The sequence below is a fragment of the Haplochromis burtoni genome, unplaced genomic scaffold (assembly GCF_018398535.1).
Source record: "Haplochromis burtoni strain Fernald_Lab_line unplaced genomic scaffold, NCSU_Asbu1 Contig_122, whole genome shotgun sequence".
Lineage (NCBI taxonomy): Eukaryota > Metazoa > Chordata > Actinopteri > Cichliformes > Cichlidae > Haplochromis > Haplochromis burtoni.
Window position 1 is genome coordinate 556,615 of NW_024582483.1, and position 15,674 is coordinate 572,288.

The following is a 15,674-nucleotide window of genomic DNA, read 5'->3' on the forward strand; positions in this document are numbered from 1 at the left end:
TTTTTGTGCATAACAAAAAGCTCACAATTGTGCAGTCAAAATGTAAACTAAAAGACGCTGAGCATAATAACAAAGACAGCTTTCACAGCTGCTCTGTTCCCAACTTGAAATCCGCTTCGCAACCACGTCTCTTAACAGGTGCCATTTATGGTCCTTATTACGGTGGGTAATAGTAGGGTAATATTACGGTGAAGCACAGTACGTATCACTCCGCGAGGCTCAGCCGTAATCCTCCAACAATCCATCAAGCGCTGCAGCTCCGTAGCTTACCAAAGTCGTACTAAAACATTTTTTGACAGATTGCTGAGCGCTGTGTTCCACATAAAATCGGTTCGCGGCCATCAAGCACAACCAGAATTCATACATAAGGCGCACTGTCAACTTTTGAGAAAATGAAAGGATTTTAGTCTGTGCAGCACCTCTGGGCTGCATGGCGTTAGCGTGGTTAGCTCATTAGCGTGGTTAGCTAGCTAACACGTTGACGCCGTCCAGCCCCACGCACGGGGCGATGCGCAGTAACTCGTTAACGGAGATTTGCCGTGTCCATCTTGTCGCTTCCTGCAGGTGAAGCGATGGGGGAGGAGGGGGAGTTGTGTTCAGTGAAGGAGAGGCGAGGCCGAGTAATGTTGCGTAAAGACGAAAGTGGACGAAAGAGAGGCAAACTTGCGGCTCCACAAGTATAATTATAACGTAACCTAGACTATATCAATATAAAGGATATTGTCACACCTTATATCTCGTATAAAAATATATCGATATTTTTTAAAAACGATATATCGCCCAGCTCTACTGCCACCTCTTCTATTGTTGTCCACTTTTTCAGTTATCTCCAGTTTGCACACCAAATGTGCAAGGTTTTTGAGTCTTTGTGAATCAACTTGTTGGTATAAAAATACTATTTTATGTTTGTCAAAGTGATTTATGTTTGGCTTTTTTGGTAGAATCAGCTAAAGGAAATGGAACAAATTACATATTTTAAGCCAGCCTGCTGGTAACAAAGTCCTCAAAGACATAATTCAAAATGGGTTCTTTGCTAGGTCGTCTGTTCTTTGTAGGCACAACACTGGTTCATCCCTTGAGTTGGGCTCCTTTTTTTTTATCCTTGAATGATTTACAAGTCAGTGTGGTGGCTTAACAAACAAAATAACATTGCTTTGGAAATGGTCAGGTATAAGGACTAGTGTGAAAACGAGCAAGAAAGAGGCCAATGTCCAAAGAAAAACTTTGAACTTGGAGAACTGTTGCATAAACCCACTTTAGAAAATTACAACAAAATCTGACTCATTGAAAATAAATTATTAGTGAACGAGGGGTTGCTCAAAAGTCTTACACAGTACTGAAACTAATAACAATACCCAGTCACAAATCCAAACGATATTCAAGTGTTTCTATGTTTTTACAAACCAATGTTTTAACCTTTAAAGATTTAAATTCATGGGTAAGTGAGAAAATAGATGTCTAAGAAAAATGGAAGGTACTAATGTTCAACATATTGAGTTAATGCAGGGTAGTGTTTACAGTTTAATTCAAAGAACTGATATAAAGGTTTACTGGTGACGAGGATTCCCACCACTTGGCTTGATGTACTGTATACTTGTGATGGGGCTGCATTTATTTTAGATTTATTGATGCTTATTCTTCAAATGAGTGAAGCAAAGTTCTTACCTTAAAGGTACTGACAAAAAACCTAAGCTAATCTTAAGTTACATTAGTCAGACGTTTAGTCATTATTATCACAGTATCATTTATTTTGAATATATATTTTAAATTATGTTGAAGAAATGTTGTGTTTTATGAATTTTTGATTAATTCAGTTTATAGAAAATCTACTCTGTGGTGATATATATAATTATTATGATGTGACCTACACCGGGATGTGACATTTTGGTCATATAACACAGCCCTAGTTTATATTATTGGTTCAGCTGTTTCCTTCCTTCCTAACGCTGATATAACACAGAGCCATCCATTCATTTCCACCCTCTGCAAGCTTCAGTGTGAAGTCTCTCAAAACTCCGTCATGGAGTGCAACATCAAGTACAAGTACCACCTTATTACCTAGTCCACGTGCAAATACATACCTACCACACTAGGCAGATTTTACTCATTGACGGTTAACATAAAACATACTGGATTCTTTGGCAGCTGCAGCGTGAATGAGCTGAAGACATGAAAGTGACAGAGTGAAGCAGCAACATGACGAGCATCACGGCACTCGAATAAGAGGAAGACAAGAACTTTATATTTGCTTCTAAATTGAAGGAAATAAAACTGCTCTTTACTTCTGTAAAAGTCAAATCACTTCAAAAGTGTGTTTTTTTTCTGGCCGTCAGTGACCAGATCATTGTGGGAAGATGTATCTCTTCTGTTTCAGTGTTTTAAAGACAAAACAGTGGGGGAGACCGAGTCCTTGCTAAACTCATACATCTCACCACAGGCACGGGCTGTCATACTCAGCGATTGACTGTGTTTCAATTTTACAATTCTTGTTGTTGTAGCAGCTTATGCTCTGTGATGAGGCCACTGGCTGCTAAAATTAGATAAAACTCTGAAAGGGAAATTAGCAGCTTTTTTTTTCATCTCTTAAAGTCAAAATTAACATAAGTGCAAAGTGCTGGTAAAAACTCTTGATCAATAGTAATTACTTTGGGTGAGGATGTAAGATTTATGGCGTTTGGTTCTGACTTTCTGGCCCTCCTTTCGCTCTCCTTTAGAAAAACGACTTCGAGCCTCATTTTCATTCTCACCTACTAAGTGTACAGTTTCCATCCGCCCACAACTGAGCACGGTGCTGTGGATGAGAAATATCCCAGCGTTGCAATCGACAGTTGGTGAGAAAGGCTAATAATCCTGTCTCACTCAACAAGCCAGTTAATTTTGGCATGTTAAGAGAAAGGTATAAACAGACGGAGTGCCACAAATGTCTTCGGATAATCTACAATTCTGAAAAAGTAACACTTCCCTTTTTAAGTGACAACAGTTACAGTCAGGCCCAGAGGTAATGTTATGAACTCTTGATTTTCATTATACCTCTACAGGAGGGCTAATACCTGGTGGCTTCAATGCCTACATTTACTGACAAGTCCAGGGGAGTTTCTAAATGTCATTTCTTTTTGTTCTATGTCACACACCCTGAAAAGGTCATGCTTTTTATTTTGTGCTAATATTTAGTGCCCGGTAACAATGAATTCGCCATGTCCAACCACAAACTGCTTAGGGCCAAACTTTCCGCTTTCTTTTCTTGTGTCTGAACTCCCTTTCTGAGGAGCAAACATGAACTGCAATGAATTGCACCTTTAATAGCAAGTGATGCTGCAGAGATCACAAAATATGAAAATTCCACACTGCTCCTGCATAACGATTACTGTAAGAAATCTGACAACATAATTATACTGGTAAAATCATTATGGTTGTCCTCTATAATAGAGCTTTCTCACAGCAAACATTTAGAAAATTGCAGTTAAAATTAATAACATTAATCAAGCTGCTCGTGCTTACAACTTTTCCCTGTTTATTCTGGTTTATTTAAGACATTTTATTCCCTTATGCATCACTACAGGTCAATATGAACTGTATTAGAGATTATTACTTTGCTGTGCTATGAATTCCAAATTAGATGCATGATGTATGTATGGAGAGTCTGCAAGACAGAAGCTATTTTAACCGAAAAGCTTACACCCCTTTACTCTTGCCGAAACTCTCCATATATTACTTCACAGAGGAATGATTTTGCAAAGAAGCAAAATGAACAAAGTTGTTATACGGCTCCATTAGTTCTTCTTCAGAATCAGATCACACTGTTCGTGGTGCCAGAGAACACCGAGTGGAGATCTTCACAGCTTACTGTAATTTCGACTTCGTTCTCAAGCTCCAAGCCGCACCATCGGTGACCCCATCAGTCGCATAGTGTTTGCTCGAACACAGCAAAAGATGTGTCCCTGTAGGTCCTTTTCATGCGGTCATTTTGACTCAGCATAAAGAAAAGCAGAGGCACTCGGGAGCTAATAGCATTCATGATGACTCTGTTCCATTAAAGAGTAAGCCCATCAGTGAGCCTGTCTGCCAAGCCCTGAAACTGTCACACACGGGGAATGGTGCCATCATTAAAGAGTATTCTAAGACCAACCTCAACAGCTCTGGATAAAAGTTTCAAACTAGCTGCACCAGCCTTCCTGCTGGGTGCAGCTGGTTTAAGTGTTAAATCACCGAGGGTCAGAAGAGACCAGATTTTCGATGGGTTGTTAAGTTTCTCCGTGTTTTTTTTTCACACAAACTCAGGTCTTCCATTCTTACCGAGCAGAAGCAGTTTTGTAAGGTGTCATGGAGACAGATCAGCTATCATTACTGATACTGATGGCACCTGTAGCTGCTCTGACATCTCGGAGTATTTGGACTAAAAGAGGCCTGTCGGAAGTCTGCTTTAAAGTCATGAACTACATTTCTGGGAGCAGTGTCAGACACAGGTCATTAAGTCCACAGTGGAGACGGACAGTTTTTGTGCGTCTGCAAGTGATATATGTGAGCCAGCAGGTTGGACTCCTGCTATATTTTAAACAGGAGTGGTTAAAATTAGAGCAGTCAGATCCTGAATATGCGTGAGTGTCCTTTACCTCTGCGTTCAGTGGTAACAACCACAGCTTCCTGTCCTGCACCCCAGCCCACGGCAGTGCGAGCAATGAGTCGGAAAACGTAGCTCTGCTCAGAGGAAAGTCCTGTGACGGTGAACTGCCGAGCATTGGACCCCACCTCCACTGTAGTCCAGCGCAGAGGGTCCCTGCTGTCGAGGCGGTAGGAGATCTGGTAGCCTAGTGAGGGGCAGAAGGAAAGACAGAAGGAGGAGGAAGCTATTTGAAATCTGTGTGAAATTCTTGCGTGTGATTGTGTTCACAGAGCCCACAGGAATCAAAGAGAGCACAATATGAGGCGAAACCCCCCCCCCCTGCAAACATAGCTGCACAAAGCCATATCATGCAGCTTCATTTCCACAATAAAACATACAAACAAATATGTTTTTCTTCAGGTCATGAAACTACATTTGAACTCTGTTGGGATTTGATATGTGCAGCTTCTTTCCTTCATACTTACTATTTTCCAAAGACAAAGTCAGGATTTCAGAGCAGAACTCCAGTACACACTCACACATGCTCACGTTCCCCTACTCTCACAGTGTATAAACATATAACCTCTCTGTGTGTACCCTTGGCTGTGACCCATGGTGTACACGGCTCCAGTCTGTTTCTCTGTCTTATGTGCAGTAGGCCATGTAATAACACTAACATCCTTCAACACATGCACGCACGCTCAAACCACTGATCCCTGTCCAAGCTTTCCACAGGCCACTGGCCACTCACAAAGGCTCTTATTATGAAGATTGTATTGTACAGCAAATACACACTAGAAACACACAAGTGTGTGGATGTGATTAGTTCACAGTAAGACTGTCAGGATAATAATCTGCTCAGAGGCACCTAATCTGGTTGTGCGGGTGATAATCTCATCAGATAGTCTGATTATATGTTAATGTGAATGCTGCACGTGGGAGATTACTGGATAACAGCTAGATCACAAATCCTCCTGCATCGAAACAATTGGGTCATAGCACAGCATTATGTTCTGTACCATCATTAAGCCATTGCTGCTGTCACATACTGGAGGCTAAATCTCTGTTACATTAAGTGATTGCATCACGTTAGAGAAAGCCCTTAGTCCTTTTTTCCATAAGATATAAAATGTACGATGCACTATATTTCATTATGGTTTGCATGAGCAGACTAGCAGACTGTGCATCTAATGTATACCAATTTTTTTTTTCTTTAGGGTTTTGAAAAGACTGGAGAGACAGACACCGATGGTATAACACAAGCAGACTGTTTTGAAGAGCAGAGCCACAAATAGAGAAAGTGTCACCAGAAGGACACCAGTAAGAGCTGAGAGAGGTTAATTTGATTTAGAAATGCTAAAGGGGATACATGCATATTAAATAAATGATCAGTATGAAGTGAATGATTGACCTTTTGTCTGTAATAGAGTGAAGTGATTGCGTGCAGATTGTTTCTGAATTCGCGTCACTCCAGAATCAGTGTAATGTATGTTCCACTGGCTTTTTTTATTTTGTGACTTCACACTCATTTTAGAAAGGGTGATCAACAGTCGACACCAGAGATAAAGGTGTCTATCAAGTCTATGCTGGAAGTGTCCAGATGACTAGTGTTCAGATATTATTGTTCCCTATGTTATTTCTGTCAGAGCATCAAACGCCCTTCTGAACAGTTTTTTTATCCATCTCTGACCAATTACACATCTGCTTCATTTTGCAAAGGCTACCAAACGAAGGAAATACAATTGTTAGCATCTATAAGAGAAAATCACTTGATAAAAAGACTATAAAGGACTATGATGCTCTATGGTCCTTATTGGGGAAACATCACAACACATAGTTGTTTACATTATCGTAAGATATGTGGTCTATGATGTCCGGTTCCACCTCAGCCAGGGGTTAAGCGACTGGATCACAATGCATCACGGTAGACGTTCACACTTTGGTTCAGTGTTGTTCACTGACTGACCAAAAGATCAAGACATGTTTAAACACGGTCAGCGTCTCACTTCTCATCTCATAAACTTTCGTACACCATAGTATTTTAGGCATAGTAGAGATGTACAGATTGTTTTCCTTTAGGACCCGTTGAGGGTCTTAAATAAAAAAAAATATTTGTCAGCTTCCTAGTTTTTTAAAAATTTTATTTAGCTTGGATCTATGACTGAAAGCTGAACAGAGAGAGTACCTAATGAGTTAAAATGAGGGTTTTGCAGACCGTCTCAGTTAATCTGTTGTTTAGAGCTGCATTCATACTTCTTTACATTATGTTTCATGACCCTTAAAGAAGTGCTAAATGGCAAAATTATGGATGCATTAATTAAAGTTAAAGGGAATATTGATGCCTTGATTTGCTTAACTAATTAACTTCTGCATTTTTATTGCTACTGTTCTAATTTGTGATATTCTCTTAATGTTTTCTTTCTCGTGCAAAGAAAATAATCATCCATCCATCGCTGATTAAATTGCCACACTAATAAAGAGCTGGTAAAGCTTTTGCTTTTGGAGTTATGTGTTTAAAGGATCATTTCACACTAACTAATCTACAAGCCAGCACAGCTAATATAAGAGATTTTTAAAATTCAGACTGAATTTGGGCAGCAGGTAGTGATGCAATACATGCAATGATGAGCATTTTAGAGGAAATCTTTAAATGTGTGCCTTTGTAAACTTTACAAAGAGACACACTGAAATGCAAATCAATGGGAGAATACTTTTTAGTATGCATTTTAGTACTCAGCATGTAAGTATTTGCAGTACAATTTGCACACATTTGAGTAAAATGTGTCCTCTATTTTATTACTTCAGTGTGTATGTGTGGCTGTATTATATTCATAGAAGGGTGAAAGAACAAAAATGCCTCACTGCACTGTGCCAAATTAGATTGTGCACCTTCTGTAGTCTTGTTTCTCCTCTGTCCACCTTCTGTGTCAGTCCCCCATGGGTGGAGAACCCAAGGAGAAATGAGGGAGTCATGAGGACTAAAGAAACCAGTACTCTACAGACCTTTGTATCTGCATAAACACACACAACACATGCTCAGCAAGGACACAGTAGGGCTGTATGTTTGTGTGTGTGTCTGTGTGATCGAGAGAGTGAGATTTGCCCTCCCACTCATCCTTCTGCTACAGAGTGGTGTCGCACTAAATGTCCTCCCGCTAACAATACAGTCACACATCACTCAAACTGTCCTGTTCAACTCGCTCTCCCACTGAGGGGACAAATACCACTCCTCACCCAGTTACTGCGTACACACACACACGCACGCACGCACACACACACACACACACACACACACCTGTCCCTCCTATCACCTCTATACATCTACTGTCTGCTGTCTCTCCCCTTCTGTTCTCTCTCTTTCCAGCTCAGCAGCTCACACATTTCTCTCACCTCTCCTCCTCTCCTGGAGTATTTTTCCGATTCACACCGCACGGTGATAATGCATGAATCTGCACATTTATTTATAAATATATATATAGATGGTCATATTTATTAGGAAAGGTGCCTTAAGCACCTACAGCTGTCTTTTTTCAGGTACAGACACATATACAGAGACAGCGGGAATCTTTTCCATTTTACAGTTTGTACTTGTCACAGTAGATGTGTGTGTGTGTGTGTGTGCGTGTGTGGCTGAAACTGCAAAATCATTTGCTACAAGCATGAAAAATGGATTATGATTTAAATTTTGCTTTCAAATATCTGCTCACTTGTATATGTGGGCGTTTGTTTTTATACCTAATATGATGCCATTGGGGGATGCAGGTGGCTGCCAAACCACCCTAACGGATGACAATCGAACTTCTGGAAACACCATCCTGACAGGGGGTCCTGGGACTGGAGAGAAAAATAGAGAAAGGAGTTGGCAGCAGAATTAAAAGATATTAATACACAATTTAAGAGAAAAGCAGCAGCGGCAAGAAAAAGAGGCTCAAAAGAAGTGCTTCAGTTCGGTAATGAGAAAAAGAGTATCTCAGCATCTGGCTCTTATACTGTAATATGTTAGCATTATAGCACACAGATGTACGTGCATATGCTCTCCACATATACACGCCAAAACACACACAGACACACGCACACACACAAATATATACATTGAGTGAGTTTGTTACACATCTTTAAGAGGTACTTGTAAAAGACACAAAACAGAAAATGTAATTTCTTTCAGCCTCACTCGGGCTGTCGTTGTTCCTGATAAAAGCACATGTTCCACACCAGCAAATACATGTCAACGTATGTCTGTGTGTGTGTGTGCTTGTGGGTACAGTAGGTGTATGTGTAGGTTCATTATACATCGCCGGGAATTGACTTCCTCATTCTTGTTTCATCCTGAAATGAGAAAAACTTTTCAAACGTGACACCGTTTGATAGAGGAGAGCGAGTGTGTCTATGAGGGTTTCAGTCTGTGTGTGTGTGTGTGTGTGTGAGCAGATGTGAGTTTCTGTGCGTATGTGTGAGTGCCCAAGTGTACTTCATGATTCAGAAAAGAACAGGCCAGGTTACTGCCACCCTGAAAAGTCTGCCGTGGTTACCAGGTTGATGCAGAGGCGTGGAACACATGAAGAAAAATACCCACGGCTGGGTGATTAATGAAATCATTGATTATGTTCTTTCATGCTTCTCTAAAACGCCTTACTCGCTGTTTATTTCAGCTGCAGCAAAGATGACACAAAGGGGGCCTTTTGTAATCAATCAATCTGTATGTAGGAGGTAAAAGTTATAACAAAAGTATCTGTAGATGAATCTGCAGAAGAATCAGAATGATCTCCTTTGTCTCACGATCACAGCAACTCTTTTATAATGCTCACTTCTCCTTTCTTTCCATGTAGATCCCTTGAAGGCCTGCGTTTGTGTTTGCCACTTTCTCTTCCCACACACCTCACATGATGGCAACAGATGACTTTATGACCTTGTAAATTCATAGCTCGGGGTTTAAGGCAAATTCACAGACTTGCCATAACCCCAAACACATAAATCTGTGCCCCCTACCAACTTATTTATTTATTTAATAAACAAACAACTTTCAAAGTTTAATAAATCTTTGTTTTGTTTTTCTAAAGTCAGCGACAAATCATGTTGAATATTCACCAAATATTGAAGAAAACAGCTTTAATTATGATTTTTGCCAGATTCAAACAGCCCAAAATATCCACATACTACAGCTACAGAGGCAGGTGCACCTTCTTCTTTTTTTTATGCAGTTGGTGTGCCACAGGGATGCGTATTAGGACTACTGCTCTTCTTCATACAGCTAGGTCAATAAGTATTTGGACAATGACACTATTTTTGAAATTCTGCATGCAACACTTTCTTTCAAGACTTTGGTGTCCCTGAGTTGGCCAGAGCATCTCTTTTTAAGATTTTACCAGATTCTAAATTTGGTAGATTTATTTTGTTTTTCAGCCTAATGATGGCTTCCCTCGCTTCTCTACTCAATCAACATCTGATTTGGACTTCATACTGAGAGCTCCAGTGAGCTTCTACCAAAAGTAAATTCAACAATTAGAATTAACTCCACTCCACTCCACAAAACAGCAGTAAACAGTTCCTAAACTGTTACAATACTTTTGTTAAATCCCTTGAGTTGAAAGTGAAAGTCTGAACTTCAAATTCCATGTTGATTTTTTGTTTCCTACTCTACTATGGTGCTGTACAAAGTCAAACGTTAAAAAAAATACATTTTGTGTGCTCTTACGGACAGTGCTGCAGTCTGCCTTTGATGTTGCTCAGTCTTGTTCAACTCCTCTTAAGCTGTGTTAAACACAGAAAAATCGAACTTTATGGTATTTTCAAATTGCAAAGAGTTGCCGTCTAATCTTCCTAACGTCATAACTATTAAAAGGGCTGAAACTGAAGTGTTCAGAACACATATGTATTTAGGCAATATTACAGATCTTATCATATAAAATTCACACTGATAGGTCCATCTAACAAGTACAAATCTCTCTCCCTCCAGGTGTGGAAACCCTTGACTTCTGCTACTTTTACTGGACGGGCACCTGATCAGCATCTAGAAAAAGTATACTACTCTCTTTGAAGGTTTATGGATGGATGAATTTGTATGACCACAGACTTCATAATGGCAGATTTTTCCTCTTATCTGTGTATATGGCAGACAGAACTGGTTACAATGCAGGAAGTCAATTTTAAAGGACTGAGAAAACAGTGCTCTTGGTCATGGGGACTTCCTTTGAAGTTGCAGTGACATTCGCTTTAAACTGAACCTTTTTGTTCCTGATGCATTATGGATCTGGGTCTTATTTGCACTTGCTTGTGCTGTGCGTCAGTTATATGCGTGTGATTACTTGTGATTGTCTGTAAGTGATAAATCCCACTTGGACACATCGCTCTTGAATTAGTACTTACAAGATAGAAGATATGAAAACATATATTAAAAAGCTGGTGATTAGACAGGGTAAGAGAAAACTGGGTCCTACCATCTTCTTTGGTTCTTAGCAGTATGCGGTTGCTGGGTGGGCCGTCACCCATATGTGTGTATGCCAGCACCTGCAGCACATACACTGTGTATTTTTGGAGGGCCCCGAGGAGCAGCGACACACTCCCCTCTCCTTCTGCCACCTGAACACTGGGGGGACCTTCTGAGTCTTTCTTGCTGTATAAAACCTGCACAAAACAAATATATCTCACATAAAAAAGAAAAAAAAACATACACAGAAATGAACAAACACATCTAGCAGTCTGTTTCAATTTTGTTCAGTGTCTGTAGCCTAGACACTCCTATCTTAGATGTACATCAGGCTACTGCAATAATTATCTGAATAACAATAACAATAATATCCTATTTTTTTTATATACAGCACAGAATGCAACACAGTTTAAAGAAATTAAGTAATAAATTCCAAAATATAATCAGTTAAGGCTACAAAACAGCAGAACATAAAAAAAGCAAATTAAAAAAACAAACAAAACAACAACCGATGTGCATCTCCGTGTAGGGTCACAGCGAGGCAAAGCTTTGTTTCCAGTGTTTAAATGTGCAGGACAAAGCACCATTATGCTTAATCAGTGTTCACGTCTCAGTCTATTGCAGGTGATTCTTTACTTAGGTGAATTTGGACATCTGATATATTTGACTTTTTATAGTTTGTGATCAAAAGGTTTTTACACTACCTGGTTTGCACTGAGCAAACATCCTGGAGATTATTTTAAGGACCCCAAATCTGTATTTTCTAAGTTATTAAGGTGACACAATATTAGTGTTCCATCCATTATCTGCTTTGCAGCACATAACTGGGTCAAAAACACATAAAGTTATTCTCGGTTCTAAAAAAAATATTTGTTTTTCACACAGGCATACAAAGTGTATTTGTTTTTCAGCTGCTGGTTTAGTGTGCTTGCAAGTATTTCTAACACTAGAGTGGTGTGCGTGGAACTGACTCACAATACAGTGCCAGTGCTAATCATAGCCAAGTCAACGATGGAGCGCGTGAGCCTGAGCGACGATGTGACTCAGCGATGTGTTTTTGACAGCCACGGAGGACAACGGCACAGAAAAACAGGCTTCATCACCTCAAACAACAAAAAACGATCCTAAAATTAAAATGACATTAGTGCCAGCCACTAAGAAAACAAAATGGTGCACGCTGTATTTTTACAGTTTCGGATTTTAAAAAAAATATGTCAGGAGCTGCTCACTCTTGTTTTTGTTCTTCGTTTTTCGCCTTTTCTTTTTTTTTAATATTCATGAGCGTGAACATCAATACCGCACACTTAAAACCATTTGAAGGAAAATGTCACCTTAAACCCAAGTGTCTAAAAACAGAAATAGTCTTAAGGAGTGCACAGCAGGAAGCAGCAGCAACTATTCAGCATCTACTAGCACATGGAAGGTGTTAAAAAGCTGCTGCTGGCAGTCACTTCCCATCTATTAACATGTTAGGCATGCAGCTCAGTGTGATCCTTAGGAGGGCACAAGAAAACACACAGATGTGGAGTGTGATGTGCTTTGGGCATGGTGGATGACCTGGATTCCACACAGCGTTTTTCCTTTTTTTAATAGATGGCACCGGTTTATATCAGACAGTCACAGCCTATTTTCCTTTGCAGATTTATGTATTTATAACACAACCATGTCCATGGGTTTGAGGATAAATTCTCCCCCTTTTAAATCTTTGTTCTGCTGTCTTGTGTTTGGGTGGAGATTAAGAGGTGAACTCACAGCTGCTTCTATATTAGCACAAATATTTTTCTTTATTTTATTTTTTCTTTTGATGAATGTTTGAGAGGCAACTTAAAAATGCAGACAATTGCTGTGTGTTTTCCTTTTTATTTAAAAGCCAAAGCAAGTGGAGTAAATACATCACTCCAGGGTGAGCTTTGGAGTCCAAAAAAACCCTACCCCGAAAAACAGGTGCACCCACACAGGTGTGACTGCCAGTGCCAAAAGTGATGAGAAAATGAGTGCACCCTGCACTTCACTATCAACACTGTTCTTCCAGCTCTTTCTCTGAAACCTGCAGCTTATGTCAAGTATGTCTTCGATAGGGCTCACAATGAGACAGACATGTCTGCTTTTTTTTTGGGAAATATGAGAAAGGGTAAAGCTTTAATTTGGCAGATGTGGATAGACTGTGGGCTATGTATCTTTAGTGGGTGGAAAGGCTGGACTTGAATACTCATGCGGAGTCTGTAAAGCACAGCCAATCCACGAATATGCACACAAACATCCCATTTTCTTGCCTAGACTGCATTTTATGTACTAAATTACAAATAAAGTAAATGCAAAACCAGCAGCCTTTGTGGATTATTGTTCGTTTTTGTGAATGAATAATCCAGCTATTGTTTCTACTACAACATCACACAAACTGCTGTTTTATGAAAGCGTATTAATCACTAAAGCCTCTCTCACATGTGTGCGTGTGATTACACGCAAATGGCCCCCAAACACACTTACTGCAGCAGGGTGCTTTTAAAAGCATTAAAGTAGGAAGAACAAACTGGAGCAATTACAGGATGTTGAATCATGTTTATCTTATATCAGATTGTAAGTCATATATATGTATATATATATATATATATATATATATATATATATGTATATATATATATACATATATATACATATATATGTGTGTGTGTGTGTGTGTGTGTGTGTGTGCTGCAGGAAGTGATAATGGACTAAAGAGGTCAAGGAGGGATGCCAGGATACGACTTGCAGGTTTTATTCACCTTATATCCCAGAATGACTCCATTCTTCTGTGACTGAGGGAGAGCCGACCACATGAGCAGGATCTTGCTGGAACTCACTGCCTCGGCAGTCACATTCACTGGAGATCCAGATGGAACTAGCGAGCACACAGAGAAACACACACACACACACACACACTGCTCAGTGCTACTTCACTCTCTGAACCAATCTTCGATTTTATCTCAATCATCTCCTCCTCCCTCTCCCCATCAATCTTAATCTCGCTGAAACAGAGGGAGAGTGTAGAGGGCACAGAGAGGTGGCAGGATGAGAGGAGACACGGGGAGGTAATGGGAGCACTTTATTCCTCATCCATCTGCCTTCTTATACCCAGAAAATACAATATCTTACAGAGATCTCTGCTGGACACTTGCAAAGATGAAAGATGGATCAATGAGGTCTATGTTCATACCAGATTCTGTGGTCTGTGCTGCGACAGTTTGACTCCACGGTCCTGGTCCTATAGAGTTGAGGGCTTGTATCTGAACCTGGTACTGGGTAAAGGGATTTAGACCTTCTAATGTGGCCTCACTGGTGCCCCCAGTACCCTTCACATCCTCATTCCTGTTCTCCCCCTGACCGTCTGTCTTGGACACCCGCAGACGGTAGCCCACAGTCTCTGGACTGCTGTTGTACTCAGATTCTGAAAGAGGCTGGAAGGAAACAAACAGTGAGAGGAAGAGAGGCGCAGATTAGAGAGAAATACTTGTATTTATTGTTCCTGTCATGTTGCCAAGGTCATGTTGCATTCCTCCATACTTGTGCATGGAAGTACACACGAATGCAAGAAATCAGTATAAGACTCACATCACATGGAGGAAGCTGTTTTCACAACATTCTCCCAAGCAAATCTTTTATTTATTTTTTTCATCTGATTTTGCTTTTTGTTCCCATATTGACTCAAAAAATGCAGGTGAGCATGCCACAGCCCTGAACTGTAGAAGCATCACAATAATTTGTGCAACAATTTGTGAAGTGAGCATCAATCTACTTGAGGGCAGTTAATTAATTTCGGCAGCAATTAACTGACGGGATAGAGACTAAAAAAATAATGGTTAACAAGCTGATACAACAAAAAAGGAAATGTGAGAAAGTTTTCAAAGGACTCTGCAGTGCTAGAAAAAAAACATACGTCCTTACTGCTTTAATAGGAATTCAGACAATAAGTATTGTATTTGATCATCAGCAAGTGTGAGCACCTCTATAAAGAGAGGTGGTTTGGCAGTTTGCTGGGCTGGAGTATTCAGGTGTTCATAACATACTACTAAATAAAAAAACAATGGCTACATCTCATGACAGTACAAATAGAAAAAGACTGAACAGGTATCTCTTGGTTGGAAGGGTTCCAGGAGAAAGACTCAGAATCAGAAGACTTTATTTATCCCCAAGGGGCAATTAAAATGAACATAGCAGCACAGGTTAGGATTGAAAGGTTCAGCATGTGAACAAACCACAAAACTTCTGGAACAATGTCCTTTAGACAGACAACTTTAAAGTGAAGATGTATGGCCATAATGCAGAGCGCCATGTTTGGAGAACACAACACATCAGCACAAACACGTCACACGGCACCTTGTCGTTACTAAGTTACTATGAACTCCTCTGTATACCAAAGTATTTTAGAGTCAAATGTGACACCAACAGCTCCGTCCAACAGGACAATGATCCCAAGCACAGAAGCAAATCTACCATTCTAACCATTCAGAATTCCCTTGAGGTATTTCTTTCCAAAGTTAAATATTTATTGTTAGGTAAAAGTGTGTTTTTAAGTGCTGTGCTGATAAAATCTGACAAACTCAAATTTCAAATAAGCCCCAACATAGCAATCACAAGTCAGAAACTGAAGAAAGCTATTTGAAATGTGAAATC

General features: G+C 40.0%; 1 protein-coding gene across 2 annotated transcripts in view; it reads right to left on the reverse strand.

The window, feature by feature from the left end:
* sdk1b (sidekick cell adhesion molecule 1b) overlaps positions 1 to 15,674 on the reverse strand; it is a 277,817-nt gene that overhangs the window by 27,904 nt on the left and 234,239 nt on the right. For both annotated transcript variants that reach the window (XM_005929299.3, XM_005929297.3), the window contains 5 exons: positions 14,218 to 14,458; positions 13,787 to 13,902; positions 11,035 to 11,221; positions 8,336 to 8,434; positions 4,611 to 4,805 (listed from right to left, as the gene is read on the reverse strand). In XM_005929299.3, coding sequence (XP_005929361.1) covers positions 4,611 to 4,805; positions 8,336 to 8,434; positions 11,035 to 11,221; positions 13,787 to 13,902; positions 14,218 to 14,458 — 838 coding nt within the window. The remainder of the gene's footprint in view (positions 1 to 4,610; positions 4,806 to 8,335; positions 8,435 to 11,034; positions 11,222 to 13,786; positions 13,903 to 14,217; positions 14,459 to 15,674) is intronic.